This window comes from Molossus molossus, unplaced genomic scaffold (assembly GCF_014108415.1).
Source record: "Molossus molossus isolate mMolMol1 unplaced genomic scaffold, mMolMol1.p scaffold_m16_p_14, whole genome shotgun sequence".
Classification (NCBI taxonomy): domain Eukaryota; kingdom Metazoa; phylum Chordata; class Mammalia; order Chiroptera; family Molossidae; genus Molossus; species Molossus molossus.
Window position 1 is genome coordinate 31605403 of NW_023425349.1, and position 26697 is coordinate 31632099.

General features: G+C 39.1%; 1 protein-coding gene and 1 non-coding gene across 4 annotated transcripts in view; both read right to left on the bottom strand.

The window, feature by feature from the left end:
• TDRD7 (tudor domain containing 7) overlaps positions 1-26697 on the bottom strand; it is a 60669-nt gene that overhangs the window by 24173 nt on the left and 9799 nt on the right. For 2 of the 3 annotated variants that reach the window (XM_036260864.1, XM_036260866.1), the window contains exons 2-8: positions 20921-21133; positions 17718-17859; positions 16336-16549; positions 14594-14667; positions 10689-10906; positions 8545-9131; positions 4820-5006 (exon numbers count right to left, since the gene is read on the bottom strand). In XM_036260864.1, coding sequence (XP_036116757.1) covers positions 4820-5006; positions 8545-9131; positions 10689-10906; positions 14594-14667; positions 16336-16549; positions 17718-17859; positions 20921-21127 — 1629 coding nt within the window. In that variant the 5' untranslated portion in view covers positions 21128-21133. The remainder of the gene's footprint in view (positions 1-4819; positions 5007-8544; positions 9132-10688; positions 10907-14593; positions 14668-16335; positions 16550-17717; positions 17860-20920; positions 21134-26697) is intronic. The other variant, XM_036260865.1, reaches the window with a different exon arrangement.
• Positions 26251-26412, bottom strand: LOC118630372. The gene has a single exon (XR_004959609.1). It is a non-coding gene; the product is annotated as a U1 spliceosomal RNA (small nuclear RNA).

Consider the following 26697-nt stretch of genomic DNA (forward strand, 5'->3'; position numbering starts at 1 on the left):
TCAGATTCTAAATCTCCAAAGCAGCATTCATGATGGCTGCTCTTGGCTACTATGCTTCCAGGGACCAAGATAACAATGATGACTTGGCTGGATAACACATCAACTGGCTGCTTCCCGCACAACCCCTGACTAGGGCCAGGGACGAACCGCAACCGAGGTACATGCCCGTGGCTGGAATCAAACCCGGGACTCATTGTTCTGCGGGGCCAATGCTCTACTGCTGAGCCAAACCGGCCAGGGCCAGATACTTGTTTTTTTCAATCCTCACCTGAGGACATTTTTTTTTTTTTTCATTCATCTTCAGACTAAGTGTGAGGGGGAGAAGGAGGAAGAAAGAGAAAGAAACATCGATGTGAGAGAGAGACATCCAGTGGCTGCCACCCACACAACCCTAACCGGGGCCAGGGACAAACTGCAACCGAGGTATGTGCCCTTAGCGGGAACCGAACCTGGGACTCTCTGGTCCACGGGCTGATGCTCTGTTGAGCCAAACTGGCCAGGGCTAGATACTTGTCCCCCCAAGGTTAGGCCTTCATCCAGCTCAGCAAAAGGCCCCAAGTCGGCCAGACAGAGTTCTGTGTTTGCAGAAACCTACATGATACTTCCTCACCATTAGTGAAGATCATGAAGAGTCTGAATAGTATTTTTAGAGTATTAATAAAACTGATTCACAAGGACTCTATAAGCAAAGACTTTTTTTTTTTTTTTTATTGAGAAAAATAAAATATAGAAACATTAAGCTCTGGTTTAGAATGATAACTAAGGATCTGAGGAAGAGGGGTAAAAACCTATTATGCAAACAAAATAAAACAAAATCCAGAGCAAAGAAAGACTAAGTAATAAAGAGTTTTACTTTCTGCAGTAAACTGAAGTTCATAGCTTCTCAGTGCCTAGACCATTATGGTACTAAACACACAAAACAAAACTCCTTCCGCAGAGAATCTAAGGAACATAAGGAAAGAGAGACCATTAAGGCCTTTCCCCGACCACCTGATCATTGGATCTGTGGGACCTGTACATCGCACTTTAGAAAGGACCATCTCTCAGAGTCCACATCTTGACTCAATGCTCCCTTAGGCCTAGATCTTGGCAGGGTCCCCACTTCAGCAGTCAGCCATTAGAGTGTGCAGGTCCATTTGTCCGATCTCAAATGAACACCTGGTTCTTCCTTCCCACAGGCCTCAGGTACAGGCAGCTTTGGTTTCCTTTATAGCCACTGCCCCCTACAACTTGAATTCTGCTCTTCCCAGACCCAACATGACCCAACAACAGGACATAGTATATGAATTCGTGATTCCTGGTAAATTTAGAATAGATTCCTAGCACCAACAGACTGAAGAGAAGTGCTTTCAAATCTGAAAAGGTTTCCGTCATGCTTTGAGTTTCTTTTCTTTTCTTTTCTTTTCTTTTCTTTTCTTTTCTTTTCTTTTCTTTTCTTTCTTCTTCCTTTTTAATCCTATCATATATTTGTATGGCCACTGACGTTTATGAAATATGTGCGACGTTTATGAAATATGTGCCCATGGATTGTCCAGCTTGACTCTCCACACTCTGCCCTGTGTCCTTTGCTCTGTGAGGTAGTCAGTAGTATTTCTCTCTAATGCTCTAGGATCAGTACAAACAGGCTCTATTCCTGGTTCTCTGGCACCATCAAGTGGCCAAAGATCTCACAGAGCCTCCTGAGGAGTAACCAAAAGACATCCCAGGATATGGGTCTGGGTCAGGCCAAACTGGCACCAGCCTCAGCGGGTGACTGCATGTTCCCCATTCTCCTCATTCTCACCAAGGTCTGTGGAAAGCAAGGAGGGAAACAGTCCGCTGTCAGGCATAGTACCGTTCAAGAGAAACAAGACTTGCTAGGTAGCTCGGCTTTCTTCAGAGAAAGGAAAAAATTCATCTGTCAGGTTCATGGAGGTGTGGGGAGCAAGACGAGGCCAGAACTACTACAACTATTGCTGTTGTAAGACCTTACTACTGTATAACATACAAGCCACCTTTTTCATTCCTGAGACCAGCCCACAGCTCTCAGCAGCAATGAAAGAGCTGGTGGCTCCCTCCTTCGTAAGATACTTTCTTGTTCTGACTTCCTTGACATTGACCCTCTTGGTTTTCCTTCTTCTTTGGCCATTCTTATGGTCTTCTTTGCTCCTTTTATGCCTATCATCTAAAGGTTGACGTGTTTCAGAGCCTGGTTCTGGGTTCTTTTCTCTTCTCTACGGATATATATATATATATTTTTTAATCCTCACCCGAGGATATTTTTCCATTTTTTGTTCAGATAGAGAGGGAGGGAAAAAGAGAAAGGGAGAAACATCGACGTGAAAGGGACACATCGAGTGGCTGCCACCCACATGACCAACCAGGGCCGGGGACAAACTGCAAGCGAGGTACGTGCCCTTAGCGGGAACCGAACTCGGGTCTCTCTGGACCGCAGGCCGACGCTCTAACCACTGAACAAAACCGGCCAGGGCTCTGCGGATATTCTTTCTCTGGATGATCTTACCCTGGCTTCATGTAGCTCCTATATGCTGATGCCTCCAAGCCAGATGTATCTGTCCTGACTTCTTTCTGAGCTCTAAGTTCATCCATGCAAAATCTGGTAGCTATTCTCAAATCTAACAGGTCCTACCAAATTCTTGATTCTCTTACACACTGGCTCTTCTCCCCAACTTCACAATCAATAAATAGCACACTACCCACCTACTTACTCAAGTCCCAAACCCGGCAGCCACCCTGAATCTTCTTTTGTCTTACCTTCCAAATCCAATGAGTTAGTCTTGTCAGTTTTACCTCCACATATATTCTGTCACCTCGCCTCCACTAATGCCACCCTAATTCAAGTTACAATCTGCTGTCTAGTGCAATAGCTAACTGGTCTTACTTGCTGTGCTAAGGTTTCTGAGATGTGCTAACCCTCCCCTCCATCCAGTACCATCTCTCCTCCTGGGGTCCTGACCTTCCAATGAGGGTCACGCTGGCTTTGGATCTGGTACCTTCTCCCAAGCATTCCCACCCCTACTCTTCTACACACACTTGTGTTAAAAGTTGACCCCTCTGTGGTTTTCTTTCCCAGAGGAGATGCCAGTAAATACAGGGGCTCTCTATTGGAGTGTTTTCATGCATGTGATGTCCCCAGGGAAGAATATTCCAGATACAGATAAGGGACACCTAAGAAGAGTCCTTGGGGACCAAGAGTTCAGACTACAAGTCATTTAGGCCAATGCCTTTACTCTGGAGGCCCAAAGGTGGGGGGACATGAACAGGGGCACACAACCATTAACAGGCAGTGTCGCGAGTAGTGCCCAAGCTACTAATTACACTGTGTTCTCTGCTGGTCACTATCAATTTGATCCTTAACTTTTCCCATATTATTCTCAAATTTCAGTATAATTTACACTGAATTGAAAATACCCATTTATAGTTTGATGGGTTTTGACAAGTGTAGATACCCATATAGTTACCGCCACAATCAAGATAACAGACCATATCTGCCGCTCCAGAAAGTTCCCTCTCCTTTGCAATGAACTTCCCTCCACTTCCAGGCAACCATGACCTGATTTCTATCACTACAGATGAATTTACCCATTCCCGGACCTTACTGACAGGGAGTCATTCAGTGTGACTCTTCCGTGTCAGGCTTCTTTCACTTGAGCCTGTGAGTTGTTATCCACGTGACTGTGTTTTCAGCAGTTCATTCCTTTCCATTGTTGAATAGTATTCCATGATATGGATAAACTACGATTTATTTATATATTCACCTGTTGGTGAACATCTGGGTTGTTTCCAGTTTAAGACTATTAATAACAAAGCTGCTACAAATGTGTATACAAGCCTTTTTGTGGACCTATGTTTCCTTCTGTGTACATATTTAAGGGCCACATGGTATGCATTTAACTTTTAAGAAACTGGAAACTGCTAGTCAATTTTCAGATTTTAAAAATTAGCTCATCAAATTGCTTAAAAGTTTTATCTCAGTAGATTTGGTTAAGAAACTTCCTAAGTTTCTCTGTCAATGGCAAACGGTGGCTGGGTGGTCAGGGTGTCTCCTATCAAACAAACTGGGTAGGAAACAGCCAGCCTCCCTTTCTGACCTCCTGCTCCTGTGTTTGAAGGCAGGGTTTCAGGGGCGAGCACCTCATGGACTGAAGCCTGGGTGCAGGGAGTGGTTATCTGCACTCAGTGACACGAAAGGGATTATTTGCCAGGGGCTGACACTGGCACAAGGAACAGTTATTTATTTTTTTAAATGTATTTTTCCATTGCAGTTGACATACAATATTACATTAGTTTTAGAAACAGGTTTTATATTATGGAAGTCTTGGAGCCTGCTGAGGGAAGAGAGTGGTGACAGAGCCCTCTGACCTTCCCAAGACTGGAGCCTGTCCCAGGCCTGTTTGGGCTCCTCGGCTGACTGCAGAAGAGGGAAAGGAAGAACGTCATCTCCTTTGATCTGTGCTGTTTCCCTCACTCCAAAGCACTGACCTTTACCAGATGCCCACAGAGCTCTGAACAGGATTTATTATTTTTCCTGGGGAATGGGAATAAAGGGCTCTTCCCGATTACATCATGGGTTATGGACACTTCCATGGAGGAGAATTGTGTTTTGGTTTTTTTTTCCCCCATTAAAACTTTGAGATACTATAATTACCACTGACTTAAAAGCTGACAGTGATAAACTTTTATAGATTATCTTTTCAACTTCTGGATAAAATTAAATAGTTTATTTAATGTCCCGAGGATACACTATTCGAAGCAGCATTTTCATCTGAAAATGTATGTGCTAGCTTCCTAATGTGAGGACAAAGTAAACAGAGCTTGCCTTCATCTTGTTCCCTTCGGTGGAGGTGATCTGTGCCCGTAACCAGGCGTCCTCCTCGACGCTGACAGCCAACAGCTGCCCCACATGCACAGTCTGGACCGGGGTGATCCTGGGGTTCTTGCTGTAATACTCCTTCATTTCATCTTCCATTAATTCCTGAGCAGCAGAGTAGTCTTTACCCACATACCTGAGTTAGTTAAAGGAAGAGAACACAAATGAAGCAATGTAGGAGGAGGCAATCTATAAGAATTCCTTAATATCTCTGTTTGTACTGCCATCTTAGGTTCCAGTCTCAGATTAGCTTAAATCAACAGGGAGAAGGACATGTTAATAGCAAATGTTTATATCTCAGTAAAAGAAAATATAACATTGTGGTGCTTATGCAAAAATGAACAAGGTCTAATACACCACACAATAGAGCAAAAATGCTCTATGACAATCCAGCAGTTAGGGTGCCTTCAAGAGGCTGAGGCTGAGAAAAGACTCCAGGGAAGGGAAGGGAGGAAGACACGGATGATGGAGACTCCAATGTAGGCGAGACAGCAAGAGTGGACAGAAGATTTTGACCAAGGCTGCTGGAGATCTTTGCAGATTACTGGAGTAAATCTAGTGGATAGTTTTGTCTTACCTCAGGCTGCGTCTAAACAAGGCCCAAGCTCTAAAAACTACTGACATTTTATTAGAGAAAAACAAAGCTGTAAACACTAAACACAACCATGTGACAATCCCTCCCCAACTTACTGAACACATTTGAACACACACAACAAAATGTTGAGTTCTGATACCCTTAGAAGGGATAACAAGGTATATAGCAAATTGCCTTGTACATTGTATGCTTTATGAGAAGTGTCTGCTCAGTATATGTTCCTATTTCCTTCTACAATCTTCTGCTGCAGACAACTGCAATCACCTTGTCCCAGTTCGTGGCATCAAAACACTATTTCCTCTCTGCTGCAAACAGACTGTTGTATTTTTGCCCTTCAGTCCTCAGAGACAATTCCACCAGAGGCCTCCTTCCTGGATGTACAACCTGGTAAATCAAGTGTGGCTCCTGTAACAGGAGCTGTGTCAGCCATGTGATGAAGGCTTTCTAGCTAGAAGGCTATGCTCTCACCTGGCCAGGGAGATGGGGGATATGTCTGTCGTAAGTACACTGTTCTTTGTATTGTTCTAGCTTTTACCTTGAGCCCAGGTCCTACTGAGCATTAAGATTAAAACACTCACTTTAGGAGTGTTTTCATGTATTCTTGGTAATTATCAGCAGAGCAGAAGATACCACAGTCAACCTATTCATTACTAGAGAAAAATAAGCTTTAAAAAGTCCTACACAAAAGGGAAAGAATGCCTCTTTTGAGGCAACAACCATTGTTAAAACCAGCTGCTGCATGCATTCTGTTCACTCCAGAGACAGCGCTAGAGCTTGGTCACACTGATTGTCTGCGTTTACTGAGCTTACAAATGTTCACATACTGCCAGGAATTCAGCGGCACGCGTGGCTCTGAAGTCTCCTAGAAGACCTATAATCCTGCCCAATGCCCATTTCCTGGGACTGGAGTCTCACGGGGCTTCGCTGCAGTGCTGCTCCAGCCCTGGGAGCTCCCTGGCAGAGGCTGGAACAGAGCCCTGGGGTTTAGGCTTCTGCCTCGCACAGGCTCCTGCTACGGAGGAGGAAGGTGGTGAGAAGCGGCATGTGATCTGCAGGCAGATTCTGCAGCAACCAGGGGAGAAGGACCACTACACGGCTTGGTGGAGTAGGGGGATGACGTTACAGTTGGTATGATAGTGGTTACTGGAAAGAATGAGGTCATAGATTGTCCCCAAATTATCTGAGCAAGCAGGCAAAGAATGTATGTAGGACAATTCAGGTATGCTACATGTACAAAGTTAATTTTTGAGACTGGAGACAACATCCCATACTTGACCTAAGGGTTCTGCTACAGCACCTTTCTGGACTCTTCACCAGTCACAGGCCTAGTTTCCAGAACTTACTGCCTTGCCTGAGTGAAGATGTGAGTGTAGAACAGGTCTCAGCCCAGCTGGGATGTGCTAAGTCTCCAGGGCAGTAGGAGATACCAGTGATCTGGGGTCAACCCTAGATGGCAGACACTGCCCATCTGCTGAAATGTACAGTGCTAACTCCAGGATGCAGGTTTACACTGGAAAAGGGATCTAAATAATCTGAGGGCCTAGTAATCCTGGAATAAATTGGAACCTTCCTACTGAAGTCCTATAGAATTGATCCAGATTCCTGCCAACCCTTTGGTAAGAATATCAGAAATCACATGATTGATCCAGCCTAGTGCTGGGTGCTTGGCCTCTGACAATGGCACCAGTGGCTACTGGCAACAGATACCAAAGGATCCTGCCAAACAGACAGATTCAGGTTTTTGTTTTTTGTGTGTGTGCATCTGTTTTTTGCTTTTTTTAAAAAAATCATATCAAATGGTAAAAGTTAGTCATATGTTCCTCAACATCCTTCCTTTACCTCAATTTATTAGTGAACCACAGTGGGATCCCTTACCCTTAGCTACCTATTTATATCATCAAGTCATACCACATCTTAGAATAAAACCTTTATCCATTTACTACCCTTGCATAAAACATGACCTCCCTAAAGTCTCTATACATTCTCCTAGTTGGAGCATCCCAAGATACTTGTTCTCATTTCATTATCCATTCAGACTTAGTTTATTCAACCAGAGAGCTTTTTAATATTTTTTATTTATTCTTTCATTGAAGGACTTAATTTCTTGTAGCCTTTCTTTGGGCCTTTTCTGCGCGGCTATGATTCTTTGGAGGAGTAACTGCCCAAACCATGAGGACAACTTTGATGAAAAAGCCTGGATTCTGCTCTGCTTCAGCCTTCTCCTGCGTTGTCCAGCCATAGCCACACCTTAAAGCTGACACCTCCAGAGATCCAGCTACACCAATTCCCATTTTTTACCCTGAGTCAGAAACTGCAAATGACAGTCTTCCAATATCTTCAATGTACTCTATATTTTCTCCAAAACTCCATGTCAAGTGCCTGGAGCTGAACTGCTTTCTGTAATTCCAGTTATCATGAGCCACTCAAGTAATGAATCCTCCTCCCAGGCAATGATATCAAACGGCTCAAGAACCAGAGCACCTTTGGGTCCAAGGTCTAATCTGATGTATTATACTAGGAAGGTGGTGCTTAGCTATTTTTACTTTTAGGAAATGCCACAAAGTCCCAGATTCAATAGCATAAACTACCTAGTGGGCAACGCTTTTTCTATGAACTAGGTATCACTTTGACATAGTTACCATTATGCTTTTGACATAGATTTTTTTCAAGTTCAGACCATATTATCATTTCAGTTTTTAAAATTGTTAGAAATCTTTTCTCACAAGAATAGTATACATTTTGAACATTTAACAAACATTAGGAACATATGTAGAGATTAATTTTTTAAGCATTTTGATTTCAAGATGCTCACCATCTAGTGGGTGAGACAAATGTACTAATATAACCATAATGTAGAAGAAATAAAAATTAAGTCTCCTAAGAGATAAAAACAAAAAAAATTCTGACAGTTGAGAGAAATGTGCAAGATATAAAGAAAAAAGAATGTATTATTATACTTCATTATAACTCTATAGAACTTAGAATATATTATTATTCCTCAACCCCCAGCACCCACGTGAAGAATAAGCAAGTAACAACAGTACACCAAGATCCTAAAAAATTATAAAATAAAACTTGCCTGATAACCACTTCATTTGTGTTGCTCAGTTCAACCACCAGTACTGATGGGGATGCCTCAGTTGGAATGACTAACGGAGGAACTGTTATATGCTCCATAACGGTATCGGTGTTTTCGACAACATTCTTTTCTATCTGCAAATATTCTTGTTCAATCGTAGACTTAACAGCATAATCGCCATGTGCTTGCCCTGTATCTTTCAGGACTTTGTCAGTGGGCAATGGAAGGTTAGCATAGAGAATGGCCTTCTTGGGGTTTCCACAAATATAGTCTATGGTGCAAACATCAGAAAGCGAGGCAAGATTTTTTAAGGCATCCTCGGGGAATTTTACTTTGTACATGTCCTCAAATGCTTTTGGAAGTGCACTGGCCCAAAGACCATTTGAGTATTTCACCAACAGCTCCGCAACTTTCCCTTTAAAGTCACCTGGCATAACTGTGGGACACCCTTCCAATGGTGGTATTTGTTTTGGAGCAGGTAGTGGAGATGGAGGCACTCTTTCAGGGTCCAGTTCACTTCTCAAAAGCTGCTTTCTCTTAGCTGGATAAAGAAGCAAGTCTTGACCACCACTGTAAGGTTTTTCCACCTGAAAGTTTTAAACAAAGCAAATGACAGATTATTCAATGACTATAAACAATCTGAAAACACATTTTAAATTTGAGAGCAACACTATTTTAAAATGAATCAAGAGAATACAAAAGTGTTCATTTTACTCAACTACTAAGACTTTAATGCATTGCCTTTACCTGCAAAAAACACCATGAACCATATTTCAGACATAAAACAGCGTCAACTTCCCTTGTGAGGCATCTGGCCTCCAACAGCCCTAGGAAACCATGCTCTACCCTGTATACCGCGTATCTCATTCAGCTCTCTTTGCCAAATCCCAAAACAGTATACAAAACTAACTGAACACAAGGGGTTGAAGCTTTGAGGAGGTGACAGAATTGTCGGAAATAAAACACTTCACACTGTATAGCTTAATACATTACACTGCTGTACAGTGTTGTTAACACCTAAGGCAGTGACTGGTACATGCAGGTGCACTGTAAATGGTGTATGAACAAGGATGGGTAGCTGAGGGAATGAATCTTGCCTGGAAAGTGCTTGGGACTCAAATGGGTGTCAGTGGCCTGGAGGAAAAAGTGGTTACAAAAAGATATGCTATCTTTAGGTCAGGTATTTATAAAGAGGGAGTGGTCTACACTTTGCCCAACAGGGCTTAGAGCCAAAATATATATTAAATTAAATAAGTGAAAGCTTTCTATCAAATACTAATTATCATGCATATTTAATTCTACAAACTTAGAAGCAACAATAGCAATGCTATTGCTACCATTTAAGAGTTATGTTGTTGAAGCTATTTTGTGTAAATAAAGCATTAAGAAACATCTAAAGGTTACTCTGGTTTAAAAATCTAGTCATCTCTTTCTGGCTGAACTAAGATTTCTAATAAACTATTCTGATCCATCATTTTATAATAGATTCTCAGTATGAATGTGTATAAAAATCGATGTCAACTCACTTTTCAATTTTTTTCCAAAGAATTTTGTAAAAATTTTAAATCTGAACTCTATATTAATTTTTAAAATAAAAATAAGGTATTTTATAAATAATTAAAATAATATATTACATATTTAGTTTTTATTAGTTATATTAGTATTATTATATATAATATATATTAGTATCATTATATATAATAATATATAGTTATATTGGTAATATATCATATAACAAAATAACTAAAATTTGTTCAGTTGAATATCTTTAAAAATGCTCAGGAACAAGCATATAAAATTTGAGGCTAATACAAAATGTTTTATTACCACTAAGTTCATTATTAAATGGCAAAGCTATCAGTATCTATTGATAGCAGCTCAATACAAAATGGTATACCTTTTATCACATATTACATGAATAATTTAAAACAAAATATAAAAACAGCAATTATAACACACATAGTCCTTAACCATTAACATACTTCTTCTATGAATAAGAACACATATGTGTTAATCTTAGACATAAAGATTAATGAAGCAATATTATGTAAAGTACTTCATGCTCTCTGGATAAAAGGTGATATGACTAATAACCCACATCTGAAGGTAGAGGCATCAGGAGGAAGGAATAAGGAGAAACGTACCGTGCAAATATGAGGCCAGTGCTCACACTGTTGTAAAATTCCTTGACTGAGTTCTTCTTTATACAACTCTTTGTAAAAATGTGGAAGCTTAGACATCCAAATGCCATTGTTATGCTTGTTTAGCATTTCCTTTATGCGGTTTTGAACCTCATCCATTTTATAAGTGTAAGAGGCAGGAGGCGTGACATTTGGTTTTTCAACAATCTGATTTAAATTATCTTTAAATTAAAAAAATGATAGAATTAACCAAAATGCTTAATTTAGATTATTCCCACTGCCTAATAATTGTGTCTTTAGGCTCTGTCATACTTCAGGCTGGACCAAGGGATTTAGAAGGGAACAGTATTAGACAAAGCAGGACCAGGACAACTTCATTCCAAGTTATAACCATGAAATAACCAGCAGGGTCAACAGTCACCCAGAGAGGGAAACTAGTCTCTTTATTTTGCAAGAGTACTTAATTTAATTTAAACATCAGAATAATCGTGCTTCATAAAGAATAATGAAACTTATTATTTAACTAGTCATTTTCTAACTGCAACCAAGGAAGGTTAAATTTTAGACAATCATGGTTTATATGAAATGCTGAATTTAAAGCTATATTCCACAAGGCATGAGGATAATGCCTTAATAGTAAGATCAAAGAGCATTTTGTAAAAAATAATAAATTGTCCAGCTTTTAAGATATGATCAATTTTATCCTTTATTGAAAAAAATAATTTAGAAATACACAGAAATTTTTAAAAATGATCCATTTACAATAATCATTCTAGCCTCAGTTTATAAATGTAAATAAAAGGTTTGAAGGCCACAGATAACTATTAACTATTTGTTTTTATTTCCCTAATTCATAACATTTATCTTCCATGTGACTATAAAGTGTTGACTAGCAGCTCTCTTACTCATTTATTTTTTTATTTAAAATTTAGAGTGATTGCCAGCTGGTGTGGCTCCATGAATTGAGCATCATCCCATGGACTGAGAGGTCCTGGTTTGATTCCCAGTCAAGGCGCATGCTAGGGTTGTGGGCTTGATCCCCAGTAGGGGGCATGCAGGAGGCAGCCGATTGATGTTGCTCTTTCACATCAATGTTTCTATCTCTCTCTCTCCCTTCCTCGCTCTAAAAAATCAATAAAACATATTTTTTAAAAATTTAGAGTGCCTGAGTTGACATCCTAAGACAATAAAAAAATTTTGAATATTCACAATAGCTGACAGTTCTGGTATTTTAAGAACTATGAAATTCATTCCAAATCTTATTTAAATTTTACTGGAATACAGTAAATTTTACTTTAAATACAAGTCAGAGTATTTAAAAAATTACCAACTACAAGCAAACTATGTTCATATTTTAATTTTTTTTACTCTTCTCCTGAGGACTTTTCCATTTATCTTCAGATAGAGTGGGAGGGGGGAAGAAAAAGAGAGAAAGAAAGAGAGAGAGAGAGAGACATCAATGCAAGAGAGACACATCGATTGGCTGCCTCCCACACCACTCCAACTGAGGCCAGGTACTGAACCGCAACCCGAGCCCTTGACCAGCATTGAACCCGCGGCTCTTCTGCCCGTGGGCCGATACTCTAACTGCTAAGCCAAACTGGCCAGGGCTATGTTCATATTTTAATCATCTAGGATTTCTGCTGGGATTCAACAATTTTAATTGTATTTTAAACTGCCTGGTATAGACACATAGGCTCATTTGGGAACTGGCCTCAGAGAAGGCCAGAAAGCCAAAGGGAGAGCTGTTCTTGAGGATGGCTGGATGCTGACAGCTTTGCCCACCGCAGGGCGTGAGACCTAACCTTGCTGAGACTTAGTTTGGCTCAGCAAACAAAAGGGCCCATGATGCCCATCTAAGTTTCCTATTAAAGGCAGAGTTAATTTATTTAAGTTCTTCCCAAATGATATAAAAAAACTAGAAAAAAAGATGAGTTTCTCAGAACTGGCCAGACCCCACTTAGAGTGTGTCAGCAGCTGATGCACAGTTGGAGCCTTTGCAAACACACCTGCTCCGTGGGGCCTCTGGAGTCATCTAAGCTTCTGTACCTTTTGTTAAACAAATCAAGGAAATAACCTAGGCTGTCAGCAGGCAGAAGAGGTTGTATATAAGTGTGCACACAAGACACTTGTGTTCCTTACCAGCCTCTCACTCATTAGAGGGTAAGATTTAGTATACATACATATGAAACTTAAACTCATAAAATAGTTTCTGATACTCCATTTATTTTTTAATTATTTTTAAAATATGTTTTTATTGATTTTGAGATAGAGAGGAAGCGAGAGAGAAAGAGAGAGGGAAACATCGATTGGCTGCCTCACATATACACCCCAACTGGGGATCAAAACTGTAACCTGGGTAACTGCCCTGACCAGGAATCAAACTGGTAACCGTTCAGAGTATAGGACATGCTCAACCAGGCCAGGGCAATACTCCACCATTTAAAGGCTGGGACCCTAACCTGTATGCAATGACCACTAAGCATCTAAATATGAAAACAAATGATTCCTCAGGTTATAAACTCCAAAAGGTCTGTTAAGGAAACAAAAGATGGCCCGGCTGGTGTGGCTCAGTGGTTGAGCATCAACCCATGTACCAAGAGGTCGCCAGTTCGATTCCCGGTCAGGGCACATGCCCAGGTTGTGGGCCAAATCCCCTGTAAGGGGCACGCAGGAGGCGGCCAATCGATGTTCTCTCTCATTGGTGTTACTATCTCTCTCTCCCTCTCCCTTCCTCTCTCTCTAAAATCAATAAAGAAAAAAAATTTAAAAAAAGAAAACAAAAGATGCATATCACCTGCCAGGTGAACTGCAATCCTCCTGAATAAGTCCCTTTGGTTCTGCAGGAAAAGTTTATTCTAATTTAAAAGGATTTATAACTTCTAAACGGTATACAACTTGACTGAGTACAGTAGTCAAGATTCAGAAAATGCATATATAAAAGTAACTGACATAAAATTAATATTGAATTTCTATAAATAAAATTGGAGATGTGTTCTTAAGGAAAAAATGATTTCAACTCAATAAGAATCACACTTAAATCAGCAACTCCTTCAAAATCACATTGAAATTTCATACAACATAAGTGCTAATTCTGAAAACTGTTGTGTCCCTCAGGTGGGGCTATAAGCAGGGATTTACACCTTGGCTGGAGGAGACAAGATGACTCAGTACATTTGTAATCTTCAGATTCTTTGACTTTATATTTTGTCTCCAAATGTTTTCTTTTTTAAATATGTTTTTAGAGAGAAAGGAAGAAAGAGAGAGATAGAAACATCAATGTGAGAGAAAAACATCCATTGGCTACCTCCTGCACACCCCCTACTGGGGATGGAGACCGCAACCTCAGGCATGTGCCCTGACTGGGACTCGAAACAGGACCTCTTAGTCCACGGGATGATGCTCAAGCCACTAAGCTACACTGGCTGGGCTCCAAGTGTTTTCTTAACAGTCCTCTTTGGAGCTTATAACCCAAGGAATCATTTATATTCATATTTAAATGCTTACTTGTCATTGCATAGTTTAGGGTCCCAGCTTTTGAATGGCAGAGTATCTGAAATAATTTTATAAGTTTAGATCCCATATTTATGTACTTTAAATCTTACCCTTAGTGAGTGAGAGTGATGAGGAACATGAGTATCTCTGCAGGTGACACATGAAATTGAAACAGAATAGGTCTGGTGTGAGGTCTCAAGTCAGAATAATGATGATATCCTTGGAGCTATTATTTTCTCTTCAGATCACTTCAATTTATAACTTACAGAAATTAGGAAAGAGAGGAGGAGAGATATATTCCAAGCAGAAGAAGGTCAGAGCAAATGTCAAAAGTCATCACCAGATAGTTTTTTTTGGGTTCTGAGGCTCCAGAAGCCAAAATGTATCATAAAGCTAATGTTTAGAAAACATACCACTCATTTCCTTAGTACAGGTTCTTGAGAGATGCATCTGAAAAGGTGGTGGAAGGGATGCTTTTGGGCTAAACCTAAGTTATAAAAATAAAAAAATTAAATTAAAATTAAAATTGTGAAGTTAATAACAAGTTTTAAATACTATACTTTTCATTAAAGTTTCTGTGGCATTGAACAGTAAAACAAGTCACTGAACTATTTGAAAATGAGCTGAAATGAAAATATACCTGATTTCAGCTTTCATGTTTCATATTCATCCTAAGAAAATGTATTAAAAGCTAAATTTAATCTAGGACTATAATTTAAACTAGGATAGCACGTGGTAAAATTGGCATTTTCAACCAGAGAGGAGATTGCTCAAATAAGTACTTAGAAAAAAATAAACTGATGTTCTCTCTGATCAATGTTTCTCTCTCTCTCTCCCTCTCTTTAAAAATCAATAAAGAAAAAAATTAAAACCCTTTGCCTAACTTAAAAAAATTAATTCTTTCTAAATATTTTGTATTGGGGTGGGAGGGTGCCTGTGTGGGAGGAAACTATCTTTTACACAAAATGGAATTTTTGAATATGAAATTAAAGGAATTTGACAAAACAAAATTTGTTTTGAAAAGGCACAAACATATGGAAGAAGGTAATACTGATTCATCTGTATCAGGAGTTGGCAAACTTTTTCTGTAAAGGGCCCTATAGCACATATTTTAGGCTTTCCAGGCCACTGTCTCTGCACTACTACCCAGCTCTGCTGTTGTGCAAAAACAACCCCAAACAATACAGAGACAATGGGATGTGGCTGTGTTCCTGTAAAACTTTATTTACAGACAATAGGCAATGGGTTCGATTTGACCTATGGGTCATAGTTTGCTGACCTGAATGACCTTATCAGAGGCAGAAGGAAATTTGAGATCACCTAGGTAACATTGTCACTGGACAAATGAGGACACCATGGCCTCAAAAGATGAAACAATTTCACTTACTTCCCCTGGCTTGTGAATGGCAGCATCCACACTCAAGACTTCGAGGCTGTGTTATTACTGCCAGTCCAGTATTCTGATGTATGGATATATTATGCTACTGTATAATTATGGGTTGAGTTCTGGAGCACAGTCTAGTGTGCAAACCAATCAGATTCTATTTAAAACTTACAAAATGTATTATAAGAAAGATTCTCAGAAAAAGTTGTAAGTTATGTTGAAATAGCATCTTCAAACAGTTTGTAAGAGCTTTTTTTTTTTTTTAATCCTCACCTGAGGACATTTTCCCATTTTTTGTTCAGACAGAGTGGGAGGGAGAGAGAAGGAGAGAGAGAGAGAAGAAGAAGAGAGAGAGAAAAACGTCGATGTGAAAGGGACACATTGAGTGGCTGCCTCCCGCACGACCCAACCAGGGCCGGGGACAAACTGCAACCGAGGTACATGCCCTTAGTGGGAACTGAACCCAGGTGGTCTCTGACCCCAGGCCGACGCTCTATCCACTGAGCAAAACTGGCCAGGGCTGTGAGAGCTTTTAAAATAAATTTTGCAAGTATTACCAAAAATGTGGAGAAAATATAAAATGGAGATATTCAGAGAAATACACTCACGTAGCTGGGAAAACTGGACTTACTAGTAATGATGCATTTCTTTACTACATATGAACTTACATTAGATAAAACAAAGTATTCCCTTCTTACCCTGAACATACATTTTTAACATTTATTATCCTAGCTTCATTTAACTTCTTTTAGCCAGACAAAGCACAAATACCTGTTGTTGGTAGGCATGGTCACATGCCTTTGCACTGGAACGCCTTTGAATACTTCACTTCCAACATGTGTGTGCAATGTATAAACCGGTATTTCAGCATCAGACTTAACTCCAAGAGAGTTTCCTTTGTCTCTTGACAGTGTTGGATTAGGCTTTTTGCCGATACAGAAATCTGAAGAAAATCCTGGTTGTCTGAGAGTTGCTTTTGGTTTTCCTATGAAGTTAGACATACAGAATGGAATCAATTAGCTTCCCAAAACCCTAGTTTCACTATGTCACTCCCCTGTCCAGATGTTTTCTGTGGGTCTCTATTCTCAGAGCAGTATATAAGAACGTGAGGAAGCTGCCACTTGAGGGTTGATCAGTAGGGGAAGAGTAGCTTGGTGAGTATTTAGTAGATGAGTTTCTTCAGAATGTGGTTTCACCTACTAGACTAGCCAGTTACTTTCCCTCTACATACCAACTAACACTTCAGTGGCAGCCACCTCATGTTCTCACAAAGGCAGCACAGTCCACCATACCTCAGTCCTCCATCTCTTCTCCATCAATTTAAACTCTTCCCGTCATCTGAAGTCCGGGTTCAAGTCTCCTCTTCACTGTAAAGCCCTCCACTGCCATTCTCAGTCACCTAAAATGCTCTCTGTGGCATTTAGGCAACTACTTTTTTGAAATTTATTGAGGTAACATTAGTTCACAAAACCATAGCTTTCGAGTGTACAACTCAACAAAACATCATCTGCATACTGCATCGTGCACCCATCGCCCCAAGCAAAGTCTCTTCCCATCCCTATTTCCCCCTTTTTGCCTACCTCCACCTACCCCCACCCCCTTTCCCTCTGGCTATCACCACACTGCTATCTGTGTCTATGTGTTTTATATATATATATGTTTTTTTGCTTAATCCCTTCACCTTCTTTCATCTGTTCTTTTTTATTACACTGAACTTTTTCTTAAGAATTTAATTTAGAACTGATTATAAGCTCCTTGAGAAGAGCTGCCTATATAACTTATCTGCATACTATATAATTCATATTTTTTTAAATAGAAGATTTATACTAAAAGACATGACTTGCTAAATAAGACATTAAATCATAGGTTTTTGGTTCATCCCACAAATAATCTAAAAGAATAAAGCCACATTTTGCCATAAACTTAATTAAAATCTACTGAGTTATCTCACACTGAGTAATTCATTTAGTAAGTCATGCTCGTCATGTTCATTTACTTTCAAATGGAAATACCTGCTTAAGGATTTCACCCCTGACATATGAATGTCAACAAGTATAAGTGTTTATCATGAATACAAGCATAATTTCCATAATTCCATATGTCAGTGTATTCATGAACAGGTTTACATTTTTTAGCATGTGAAAAGACCTTACCCTCTAGAAAAAATGGCATGGTTTTCTTTACTCTCATCTGACAATTAACTTGCCGTCCAGTTTTCCTCTTGGAACTCCTCTGACGAGCCACAAGCTGAGCGATTCTTGCAGTTTCTGTGCAGGCCACAGCGTAACAGGTAGTCTATTCATGACAGGCAAAGTGAAAGGAGAAACATTTCTCAGATTCACTGGTGCCTAGAGGCCAATTTTTAAAAAATTATCTTTGTTGTTGAGAGTGTTACAGATGTCCCCCATTTCTCCCCCACTGCCCACCTCCACCCAGTTCCTGCCCCACCACAGGCCTTCACCACACTATTGTCTGTGTCCATGGAATATGCATATATGAATATAAATTCTTTGCTTATTCTCTGCTCACCCCTCTTCCCCCCTTTCCTCTGAGATCCATCAGTCTGTGCCATGCTTCCATGTAAAGGCCAATTTTTAAAAGTAGATCTTAGTGAGTTTATATGTCCCAAATTAAACTGTATGCAAATATTCATGTCCCTCTCTCCTTGATAATGTTAGAGTAGAATTATATTCTCTACAGATAAATCAAGCACAATCTAGCACACTGAATAATCTTTGCTTAAACTGAAAATTTCATTTATTCCTTAAACAGGCATTTATGAAGCATCTACAATGTGCTAGGTAGTATGGGATTAACAAATGAGCCAAAAGAAACTTGTGTTCTACACATATTATCTCATATAATCTGTGAGATATATTTTATTCCATTTTATACAACAGGAAAACAGAGGTTTAGGAAAGTTAGCAATCCTTCCAAGTCACACAGCTAGGTTCTCTCTCTGAATCCAATGTAGGTACTCATAATTGCTACACTGCATTACCTATCAAAGATCACTAAATCCTGGTCTTGCCACTACACAGATTAACTGGATGATTTAGGGAAAATAGTTTATCTCCCTAATTCTAGGTATTTGCAGCTGTAAAATAGACTTTTACAGGGCTTAGTCTTGGGGTTTTCACACAGTTCAATAGAGCCATAGAGTTCCATGGAGCGCCTCAGGGGCCTCGCCGTGGCAAGCGTGGGAAGGTTAGGCAGAGCAAGTTGAAAGCTGGGACCCTCTGCTGCTGCTTAAAACACAGCAGCTCAGCTAATTATCTTTTTAAAAAGTTGGTGTGACATATAGGATATTTGAAAAAAATATCTGACAAAAGTAGGTAGATTGTTAGGACTAGATGATCTCTGAAGCCATCTAGTATGTAAGTCTTTGATTCTAAGTTGAAATCAAGAACAGGAAAGCAAAAAACAAACCCAAACATGTTCCTATTCTTTGGCCCAGTATTTCTATTCCTGAAAATATGTTATGAGAATATAATTCAAAAGAAGAAAAAGTAACATACCCAAGTATGTGCAATAGGGGCTATTCTAATAGTTAAAACTTAGAAACATGTAAAACTTAGTAAAATGTCCAAAATAGAGAAATAAAGAATAAACCATAGCTTAGTAACTACATGAAACATTCATTTATTAACTCATTCAGACATTTTATCATTCATACATTCAACACATTTCTTAAGCACAAACTATTAGGAATGAAAAACAATCTCTCATCTTCAAGAAGCTTATGAAGGAAAGAGAGAGAAAGAGACTCCATAGAAAGCACTGTGTCAAGCAGTATGTTGGGCGTGTTACAAGGTGCTGAGTAGACAGAAAGGATGGCTTAAATCTCTCCGCGAGAATCAGGAATGTTGAAGAAAGTGTTATTATGAATATAATATTTAATTAATTTATACCTGCTCCTTATAAAAATAGTTACAGATGAGGTGGACCTCTCCTTTGACCACTCTCCTGATGCTGGGCCTCCTTCCTCCACTCACTGCCTCCCCTACCCACCGCAAACAGAGGAATAACTATACATTTTGGTGAGAAATATTTCATACTTGTTCTATGTATTTACATATATAGAAATGTACTCAGAAAAATACTGTACTTTGGGCAGACACCAAGAAGTGAAACTGCTGGGTCACAGGGTATGTACAAGTAAAACGTACTTGTTACCAACAAATTACCTATGTTATACATAAAATATTCTTCCAGAGAATATAAATATGAATATATAATATTACTCTAGAGAAATTAAAAGATTTGAACTCGTGGAATAATATGATCATATTGGTATGAAGGCAAGACCAGGCTAGAGAAGGAAAGACAGGGAGAACAGTAGGGAGGGCCCTGTAATGATCAATTAGGAAATTAAACTAGGGTCCAGATTGTAGAAATAGATATGAGTGAGACCAAATGATGAGAATTTAAAAGAGTCTGTTAGTTTGGTAATCAGGAAGTCATTTGTGAACCGGGGAAAAGAGTTGTAGCAGGTTCACAATAGGTGGGGGTGACATTTAGGCAGTTGATGTCTCCAGTACAGTTAATTTGTTGGCATGTTGAGACTGGAAAAACTTTAATTTTAAAATTTCTTATTTAATATGGTTGAAATCTCATTTTTACAATGGAAAGAATTTGAGGGGTGAACAAAAGTAATCAGAATTTAGGCTGTTCTTGGATGCTGTTGTTTTTTTTTAATCCTCACCCGAGGATATTTTTCCATTTATCTTCAGATAGAGTAGGAGGGAGGGAGGGAGGGAGAGAGAGTGAAACACTGATGTGGGACAGACACATTGATTGGTTGCTTCCCATACGACCCTGACCAGGGCTGGAGACTGAACCGCAACCGAGGTACTGTACATGCCCTTCATCAGAATCAAACCCATGACTCTTTGGTCTGCGGGCCAACACTCTAACCACTGAGCCAAACTGGCTAGGGTGGATGCTGTTCTTTCTATCACTACCAATCCCAAACCATTCAGCTAGTACTTTTTAAAAAATCCTCACTTGAGGATTTTTAAAAATTGATTTCTAGAAGAGAAGAAGGGAGGGAGGGAGGGGGGAGGGAGAGAGAAATAGAGAGAGAAACATCAATGTGAGAGAGAAACATCTACTGGTTGCCTCCCAAATGCACCCCAAGTGGGGACTGAACCTACAACCTAGGTATGTGTCCTGACCAGAAATTGAACCCACAACCTTTTGGTGTATGAGACAACACTCCAACCAACTGAGCCACTGACCAGGGCTTAGATAGTACTTTTCACTTTGAGTTCTATCACAGTTATGAGATTGAAAGGGCCACATAGGCAAGTAAGAATTGGTTTGCCTTTTCTGACATGCACAATTAACCCCTTACCTCACCAGATCTACTGGTCTCTATCCTGACAACTGCTGGCACACTTCTCAGATAGGCTTCCAGTGTAGGGTAACCTAACTGCTTGAAGGGGATCCAGTCTCCAGTCAAGGACTTGTATTCTCCTTGGAGCCGAGGCAATGCTATTCCATTCTTATGAGACTGCAGAACAGCTCGTAGCATTTTTGAAACCAGATCTGCTTCCAACATCTTCACCTACAAGAGCACAGCAGAAGATTACTGTGAGATGATTCATTAGCTTGTGAATTCAAGTAGATTTTCAGAGTTCAGTTTTGGGATTATTCCATAAATTGTTACTGGATACTTTCTGTGCTATTATAATACAGGGCAATAACTGTGATGGTAGAGACAAGTACAGCTATTATGAGAACACAGGAAGTGAGCAAGGCACAAAGACTAGCCTGCAGAGAGAAGATATCAGGGAATATTTCCCAGATGAGCGGAGGCCAGAATGGAAACCTAAAGGACAAGATGGAATCAGCCAGGCAAGAAAGAAAAAGGTATGTGTGAGGGCGGGGGGAGATGGAGCGAGGTATCAGCCCCAAGTAAAGGGAATAGAAAGTGCAAAAGGCACAGTGGTGAGAGAGAAGTTTACGGCTGGGTCTGGAAATTCTAGGAAGTAAAGTGGCTAGACATGACTGAACAAAGACTCTAAGCTAAAGACTGAAAGATAGGAGTGGGAGAGGTGGAAAGAGGCAGGCCCAGAAAAGTCTATCATATTATGCTAACAACTTTGCATTTTTACCAAAAGTAATGTGGGGCCTTGCAGAGATTTTAAATAGGGGGATAAAATCATTAGTGCATTTAAGAACATCATTATTCTCTAGTGGGGAAGATAAATTAGGAGAAAGATTAATGACTTGTAGGAATACTTAGAAATGTGGAAGATCTGAAAACAGGGCCTTGGGAACAAACAAAATATGAATTTGAGAGATAATTAGGAGGGGAAATCAACAGGAACTGACCAGCTGGTTTTGGGTGATGAGGGAGGTTCCAAGTTCCTATTTTAGAAGCATGGTGCATAGTAATGACCCACACTGAGGTGAGGTAGAGGCAAGTTTGCAATAAAGGGAGAGAGTAAATTAATTTTGGACATAGGAGTTTGGGATGCTCACAGGGAAGCCACAGAGATATACTTACTAGGAACTTAAATTAGAGGTCTGAGCTGGTTATAGATTGCTGGCCTTCAGTATATACGTGGTATTTGGTGACTAGGAAGTCAAAAACAAAGTTAAGGATGGACCTTTGTGGAAGGCTGTCATTTAAGGAGTGGGCAGAGGAAGAAGAATTTATAAAAGGCTGAGAAAAAGGGATCAGAGAAACAGAAGTAGAAAAGGCAGAGTCACAGTGTCATATAAACAAAAAGAGGAAAAGAACCAGGAATGGCATGTTCAAAAGTGTCGTACACAGCAAACAAGTCAAGTGAGAGAAACAAAGCAAAGCGACCACTGAATTTTGGTACCTGGGAAATCCATGAGGATCTTGGCTAAGAATTTTCATTGATTAGTAAAAGGCATATTTTAAAATTAACCACTCAAATTTTCTTTAGACTAATGGCAAACAGAATGAAGATAAAGGAGAACGACATTCAAGCAGCCAGGGAAAGTGAACTTCGCCCTTCATTAAAGGAAGGAGAAAGGTAAGCCATGGACAACTTGTTATAATTTTCTTCAACAGTGCTATCCAAAAGAATTTTCTGTGATGATAAAAATGTTTTATATCTGTGCAGTCCAATATGGTAGCCAATAGCCATATGAACTCCTGAGCACTTGAAATGTGGTCAACATGACTGAGGAACTGGATTTTAATTTAATTTAAATTAAATTATAGCTATTAGATACCATATTGGACAGCAGAGAATTCCAACAATTTCCTCATTTGTCCTTTTGAAAAAGGAGATAAAATATCAGCTCAAGTGTGGGTTCTTTTAATTATAAATATGATACTCCAATGAAAGTAAGATTTAAATGGCAAATAATGTAAGTATTCCTCATATATTTCTCTCTACTAAACATTAACTTTTTGCAAACTGTCACCACCGGCACCAACAACATTTAATTAATACTATAGTCTAGGAAAAAATAATATAGGTCTATATTCTTATTCTCTCTATAGACAGACGGACACAGATACACACAAATATTCATATATACATACATACTTTTAAATGTATATCAAAATCTTCATTTAGGTATAATTTACATACAATAAATTCACTCATCTTATGTGTACGTTTATTGAGTTTTGAAACAATTACTGAGTTTTGAAAAATATATTCACTCATACAATCATCACCACAATCAAGATTTCCATCACCAAAATAGTTCCCATATATGGGGTGCATAGTTATGTAAAAGTAAAATGTACAACAACAATAGCACAAAGAATAAGAGAGAGGAACTGGAAGTATACCACTGGAAGGTTCCTATTCTGTACATGAAATAGTATAGTATTATTTGAAAGAGGAATGTGATAAAGACATAACTTGTAAATGCTATGGTAACCACTAAGATTTTTAAAGAGTTATAAATACTAAGCCAGTAGTAAAGATAAAATAGAATTAAAAAGTCAATAAAAAAGCAGGCCCCCCAAAAAAAAAAAAAAAACCCCAGGAAGAAAATAATAAAAATGAGAGCAAAAGGAAAACAATAGCAGCAAAGAATGGATAGGACAATTAGAAAACAGCTAGCAAAATAGTAGTAGATTCAAAACCAACCACACCAATAATTATATTCTATATAAGTGACCTAAATATTCCAGTTAATACTGACAAATTGGCAGAGTGGATATAAAAGCAAGAAATACCAAATACTATCTATAAGAAACCTATTTTAAATATAAATACATAGATTAAAATAAAAAGATAGAAAAAGATATGACATGCTAACACATGACTATATTAATATCAGAACAAGGAATATTGCCAGGGATAAAGAGACATTACATAATAATTAAGGAATTAATTCATCAGGAAGACATAACAATCCTGAGACTGCCCCAAACATCAGAACTTCAAAACACCTGGAGCAAAACCAATGGAGCCGAAAGAATAAACAGACAGATTCATAGTTATAGTTGGAACTTCAAAACTTCTTTCTCAGTAATTGGTAGAACCAGTAAACAAAAAATCAGTAAGAATATAGAAGAAATGAACAACACTATCAGCCACACTATTCTAATTAATATTTATAGAATACTCCACTCCAACAACAAAATATACATCCTTTTCAAGAGTACCTGGTACATTTTCCAAGATGGAACATATTCTAAAGCTTAAAACAATCCTTGACCAATTTAGAATAACTGAAATTACACCAAGAGTGTACTATGAGTAGAAAAAAATTAAATTAAGTATCAATAACACTGATATATGCATTGGCAAATTTAATGACATACTTCTAAATAACCAAGGATGAAAGAGGAAAGTCCCCCAAAAATCAGAAAATATTTTCAAATAAAAGAAAACACAATATATAAAAATTTACTGGTCGTAGTTAACGCAGTATTTAGAGGGAAATTTACGGCATTATATGGTTATGTTAGAAAAGAAGAAAGGTCCCAAATCAGTGATCTGATCTACAACCTTGAGAACAAAAGAGAGCAAATTATAACAAAAGTAATTAGAAAGAAGGAAATAATAAAGGTGAGAGCAAAATAAATATTGAAATAATGAAACAGATCTGTAATAAACTAGAAAAAAAGTAGAAAAAAATAATGAAGAAAAAACTAGTTTTTTTGAGAATACCAATAAAATTGATAAATTTCTAGCCCTGGCCAGTGTGGTTCAGCAGTTAGAGTGTCAGCCCTTGGACCAATGAGTCAAGGGCACCTACCTTGACCGCAGTTGTGCGGGAGGCAACCAGTTGGTGTGTCCCTCCCACTTTGATGTTTCTCTCTCTCTCTTTCTCTCCATCCCTCCCTCCCTCCCTCACACTCTATCTGAAGATAAATCGAAAAAAAAAAATTGATAAACTTCCAGGCAGATTAATCAAGAAAAAACCCCAGCTCAGCCAGTGTGTTTCAGTGGTTGAGCATCAGTCCATGGACCAGGAGGTCACCAGTTCGATTCCCTGTCAGGACATATGCCTGGGTTTCAGAGGTGTGCCTAGTGCAGGGTGTGTGGGAGACGGCCGGGTGATGTTTCTCTCTCATTGATGTTTCTATCTCTCTCTCCCTCTCTCTCTAAAAAATCAATAAGAACACATTAAAAAAAGAAAAACACACACAAATTACCAATAATGGTATTGAAAAGGGGGTCATCAATTCATTAGGAAGACATAACAACCCTACAGACATTTAAAAGAGAATACTGTGAACAATTTATGCCAATGAATATGGAAATTTAGATGATATAGACACATTCATTGAAAGACACAAATTCCAAAGTTTACCCAAGAAGACATAAATAAGCTTAACATCCCTATATCTATTAGAGAAACTGAATTTGTATTTAAAAACCTTCACACAAGGAAAACTCAAAGCCCAGATGGTTTTATTGGCAAATTATAGCTAACACTTAAAGAACTTCTACACAAATTCGTCCAGAAAATAGAGGGGAAGGGAAGACTCCTGATACCAAAACCAGACAGACATTACAAGAAAAGAAATACACAGACATGAACATAAATGTAAAAGTTCCTTTAAAAAATTAATAAATCAAATCCAATGATATGTAAGAAGGATAACATACTATGATGCTGGTTGGAAAGGACAGGTCTAATCCCATTTTAGAGGCTAACTGGAGGCTTATCCTGCGGGCTGCCCTATTTATGAAAGCCTTCTACTCCTTCCACCCTCAGGAGAACCATTCCAGATCACTTTCTCTGAAATGTCCTCCATCTTCCTTATTTCTGCTCTGAAACTTCTGCCAGCAGGGATCTCCCAAATAGGGCACTTAAAATTTGGGGGGTACGAGGGAGAGGCCCAAATACCCCCTTACACAGGCTGTCACAGAGTATAGTAAAAGCCGGAAAGCTTTGAAAAATGCTTGCTTCCTTAATCCCACCCTCTTTAAGTGTCTTCTTCTGGGATCTAGACTCTGCCAAGACCCTAATTATCCTATCCTTCTGCCCCAACACTCAAGATATGTATTTAAAGTGAGCAACTGATAATATAATTAAATAAATAAAAAACCAGTACTAATTTGTGTGGCATAGAAGTGCTCGTCCTTATTTTTCACTTTTCCCATTCTCTCTAACCATGCGTTTGCCTATCTTTGTTTATTGGTAGTTGATGGATTTTTTTTTTAAATTACACTTCCCAACCTGACCTGATAGGCTCATGCCATACACACACATCTCCCCTCCGCCCCCCAGGGAAGAGCGAGAGCAGTCCCCCACTACCTCAAATTGCGCAGTCAAGTTTCCCACATTTGGGGAGATCGCAGGGGTCAGCACATCCGGAGTGCAATGGATAAGCCTCACCCTGAGAAAACCACCTTCGTGATCATGGTATCTCCCCTGCCAGGTATCATTCTCTCTTTAAAGTACATATTATCATAGATGAAATCCATAGTTAAAAGGCAAAGAAGTTTAATATTTGATTTTGACTTCATCTGGGGTTGCAGAGGGTTATGCCTGTGCCTCCTCTTGCTTGTAGCCCTAGGTTCAATACTACTACACAAAGAGCACTTTATTTTCCTGGGACAAATCCCTTTTCCTGGGCTTTGGCCTCCTTATCTGTAAGATGAAGGGGTTCAGTATTAGTGGTTCTCGACTCCTATCACCACCACCACCAAGTGATACAAGAAGATGGACAGA